The 4,683-nt window shown below is 44.5% G+C and overlaps 1 protein-coding gene across 2 annotated transcripts; it reads right to left on the minus strand.

The window, feature by feature from the left end:
* Positions 1-318: 318 nt before the first annotated feature.
* SMIM30 (small integral membrane protein 30) lies at positions 319-4,019 on the minus strand. 2 transcript variants are annotated; one of them, XM_053944194.1, is made up of 2 exons: positions 3,571-4,019; positions 319-2,828 (listed from the first exon to the last, which is right to left on the minus strand). In XM_053944194.1, exon 2 carries the CDS (start codon positions 2,752-2,754, stop codon positions 2,569-2,571), a length of 186 nt encoding a protein of 61 aa, XP_053800169.1. In that variant the 5' UTR covers positions 2,755-2,828; positions 3,571-4,019; the 3' UTR covers positions 319-2,568. The 2 variants fall into 2 exon arrangements, with proteins under 2 accessions (XP_053800169.1, XP_053800168.1); XM_053944193.1 differs by having other exon boundaries at positions 3,806-3,874.
* Positions 4,020-4,683: the final 664 nt, after the last annotated feature.

Here is a 4,683-nt window from a genome sequence, read left to right on the forward strand (position 1 = left end):
GAAAAATAAATACTTCAAGTTTTCCTTGTACCAGACAAACGGGATTCTTTGCAACTACTAAGCTGACTGTATCAAAGTAAGGTAAGTGCCCTGAAGTGCTTTAAAGTTACTGAAATGGGATAAACAAGTAATAGGACCATGAGAAGTACAATCACTGCAGAAATGTTAACTGAAATTATACCTTATGTTATATTAGTTCATAAAGTTATCTAACATAAGCAAAAGTAGGTAAGAAAATAGTCAACAGAAGAAATTCCAACAGTTTCAGTTACTTGTGTCATCTCAATTTTCCTTTTCATAAGAATTACTCTATCAAGCTGTTGACAAATCATGTCAAAGTTTATTAAGACAGAGGAAAAACAGGGGTATCTGATTTTACACTCAAGTAATCGACAAATTCAAGTCTTTAACAATAAAGCTTCTATCAGAACCCAGGAAACAAAGCCATTATGCTGTACAAACACCTTTCCATGAAGTACATACAGCGTTGGGCAAATAATACAATTTCTCATATCTCTATTGCCTGAAGAGAAATTAACTTTTGTTATAATTTTGTTCTCCTGCAGTCAAACTGTTGCCCAAGTATGTGAAACTATTGCCAGGGATCTTTTTTAAGGTATAGATAAAGGAGTCTGTGAAAATATGCTTGTGTTAAAATGTATTCTATTGAAAGAACACATTTCAATAGAACATTTCTCAAAACACTTAATTTACTGAAAAATTTGCAATATTTTTTAACCTTGGGAGCTATAAAGTGAATTGAATGGCAATTTTGTGGGGGGTTTTATTGGGTATTTTTGTTTTGTTTGTTTTTTGCTTTTTTTTGTTTAGCTAAGCTGGAACATCACAGATCACACTTCAATCTGTCCAGGGCTTGCACCCACCTAGTTGAATTATCATGAACAGGATCATCTACTGCTGCTAGGCAGCTTTCAAAGGTGATACTTCTGTCTGAAGCTCCTCTTAGTGCTGTAAATTTAATTTCTACATAGTAATTGTGCATTCTGTCCCTTTCTTCCAAAAATGGCATGCAGAAATCAGGATGAGGAGAACATGATCTGCCCACCCAATTACTTATATAAGACCTGCCCATAGCCATTGCTTTGTGCTCTACTGAACAGAGGCACAGAGGAAGTGGAAGAATAGTATCAAAACACGTAACTCTGAAAGATAAAAGCCAAGATTTCTAGCAGAGAGTGGCAGTGTCCACAGCACAAGATCAGAAGGAAATTCTTTGAGCTGTGCAGAGCTCATCTTCCTATGCTCCTTATTCTGCTGCTGTTACAGATCATGCTCTTTGGCTCAAGCTAGACCACCCTAACAAGTCAGAGACTAGTGGCAGACATTCTTGGCTGAGCCATTTCCTTTGGTACTTAAAGAAACAGGTCCTAGACATACTACTGTCTTTCAACCATATACCACACCATCTGACTGAACATGAATAGAATAAGACTATTTACATCTCCCATTTTGCACCAGGATTTTTTACTTTGGTTTTGGTCCTAATCTTCTGTGGAAGTCATATGCATCAGTTAGAGAAGCCTAAATGTTTAGCTAGCAACACAGGTTTGTCACGACGAATACACAAGAACAATAGACTAATTGACTAAACCCAGGATTTTAGCAAGTTCTTTCTACATTGTAAAATAAACATGTGCACAATGGTCTTGTGATAGTTCTAATAACCTTCTAATGCAGAAATACACAGAATTCCTCATCAGAATAGTTAAGTCTCCAGTTTTGGAGAAAGAAGTGCAAACACCAAATGAACTAAGCTTTAAACCTGGTGTGCTAGGAAAAAAGCTGAGTACAAAAAATAAACAAGAGACAAAGCCCATATCCGTAATCTGATTTACATAGCCTTACATGTACTTTTCTGTGAAATATATGTTAAGTAAAAATGGTGATCTCATTCTTAGGTGTACCTACTTGGTAATAATAGGCTACAGGAGTGGCATATTCTAAAATAAAAATACTCTAAAAATATTCTAAAAGAAAAAAAACCCTTTCATGTTTCCTTAGTTTTCTTAAGTTTCATCCATGTGACAGCAGAAGTGAGCTGTTAGGTGTTAACTGTCATTACAGAGAACGTGATCACGAGCACACAAGTTAGAGCAGTCTGCCCACTAGCTAGCTAGTTAAGACTAATTTCAAAACTCTTGTCATCTTGACTGGAAGATTAATAGCTGTTTCCTCCTGATGAAACATTGAAACCAAAATTTTGGAACTTGCTGATGGCCTCCCTCACATGCTAAATTCATAAACTTTTACTGTGAGCAACTCTATAGTTTTACTTCCCCATTCAAAAAGTTTTTTACCCTTCTCTAAGGCAATATTTAATCACAAACAATATAAAATTATCTTTTTGTAATGAGGACAGATCGTACAAATCTCTTTTACTAGCACAGTCGTGTACAGTCTTGACTCTGTTGTACTGAACAGTAAGAGGGGTTCGCAAAAATATCTACTACATATTTTTTAGAAGTTATCCAGAACCAAAGCTCAGTCTTACATCCACAGCCCCAAGCTGTGTTTGGAAATTCACTTCATCTGAGCATTTTCTTGAAGTCACTGCTGCCCATTCCTTCTCCTTGCGTACAAGCCAAGGCAGGCACAGAATCCGACAACACTGACAGCGAGACCTAGGAGGAAGGCAATGGTATCTCCTGTGTCCAGGGCTTCAACTACTGGCAGCACCAGCAGCAGTGACATAAGGACCAGGAAAAGTTTTGAGGTGTTCTTGGTTGAAGGCATGCTGACATGCAGCTGACCCCAAGGGGAAGAAGTAAAATGAAGAAAGTGGTGGACAGCAGGTACTTCACTGGTATCTACAAGGAAAACAAAAGGAATGTTACATGACTTTCCTTCCTGGATTTGTCTTGCCAAAAGCCAGTTGACTGATGCATTAGAGGTATCTCTGTGGTGCTCATGAAATTTAGGTTTTATTTTCCCAATTACAAAAGCAAATGACTTGTTATCATGAGACAGCCACAGTGGATTTGCTATTTTATTATGTAACTCTGTGGAAACTAATCTTTTGAAGACTTACCGTGAGGTAAAGTCAGAACAGGCTCTCCTGCCTGCAGCCATCAGAGCCTGCTTACCTGGTGCCTTGCTACGCGGGCCTGTTTCACCAGGTGTTTAGGGCCTGATGGCTGCTGCACATCACTCACCCACACTTCCTAACACTGGGCATCCTCGGGATCCGTGAGCATGGACAGACTGCGGTACACTGGGGAGCGCGTGAATTTAACCTCCCGGGCAGTGCTACCGTGCTCAGCCTCATGGAGGGACAAACGTCTGTCATGGCTCCTACAACTTAGAAAGGTGCTCCCAAGGAGCACGCCGGGACCAGCCCTGTCCGCAACAGTTCATCCCGCGGGGATGGCTCGTTCCCGGGGTGCACACGACGAAAACCCGCGCCGGGACACCCGAATAAGCGGCTGCCGGTACCGGACCCCGCCAGCTCCGAGCGCCCGCGCTTCCCGTCCCGCCGCCGCGGGGCTGCAGGGCGGCCGCTCCTTGGGGCAGCCCCCGGCAGGCCCTGCCCGCACGGTGCCCCTCAGTCACCTCCTGCCTCCGGCTCCGGGCTATGGCCGTCCCCGCTCCGCGCCGCCCGCGGGGCGCTCAGCAGCCGAAGGCGCTGGCCCGCTCCGCCCCGCCGCGCTCCCGCTGCCCAGCCGCGGCCATGACAGGAAGAGGCGGTGGCGCGGCCGGAGGCGGGCGTGACCCGGCCGGGCCATCTCCGCTCGGCTCCGTTCCACTCCCGCTGCGGCGCCCTCTCGCTTTTCCCCGCCGCGCCCACCGTGATTCCCGGGGACGGCTCGGGGGCACAGGCGTCGCCGGTGGCCCCGGGAGCGGTGCTCGCTAGGCCGGCCTGGAGAGATGCGGCGGGGCCGGGCGCCTCCCGGGAGCCCCGGCCGGGGGTGCCGGCTGTTCCCCGGGGCGGCTCCCAGCCGGAGCCCCGGAGTGCCCGAGGTCCGATGAACAGGACCGTGAGAATGTCAGCAGAGAGAGCAGCGGCCACGTGCCCTCACTGCGGCTCCACTGAAGTGAAAGTATAGAAACACCGATTTGGGCTGGTCGTCTGATCTTTTTTCAACAAATAAAGGAGTAGAAGAAGTCACCATAAGTTTGCATCATTTCAGATTTAGGCCCTTATGGGAACTAGTATGTGTACTAGTATGTGCCACCATAACCAATTCCTACCCTGAGGAAAGCAGTTAAAGCAGTTTTATACGGTGGAGAGCAGACTGTGGCCCTGTAAAAAAACCCCAAAAAACTAAGGGAAGTGCTAACAGGTAATTAAGTGAGAGCACTCCCCAAGATCTTAACTTGTCCCAATTTTTATCTTATTTATGCTTTGGTTAAGGCTGCTTATAGAAATTGCATATTAGGCTATTTTGTTGCACTAGGTAGTTCCTAAGCAGAGCCCAATCTAATTTTTCAGTGGCAAAGGTGTGTGCCTAAGTTTAGATAAAAGACCAGTGAGCAATTATTATAAGTTCGTAATATATCTCTTTGGAGTGCTCAGAGAAATAATCCAAAGAAACTGTGCTAATTTAATGTCAAAATCAGAATTTGTAATTCATTACGACAAGCCTTAACTCATGACTGAGACCCATGTCCTCACAATGTTCCCCATGACTTCTGTATAGAAAGCAACTTTAATAAACATTTTTC

The sequence above is a fragment of the Vidua chalybeata genome, chromosome 5, assembly GCF_026979565.1.
Source record: "Vidua chalybeata isolate OUT-0048 chromosome 5, bVidCha1 merged haplotype, whole genome shotgun sequence".
In the NCBI taxonomy this organism is placed as follows: domain Eukaryota; kingdom Metazoa; phylum Chordata; class Aves; order Passeriformes; family Viduidae; genus Vidua; species Vidua chalybeata.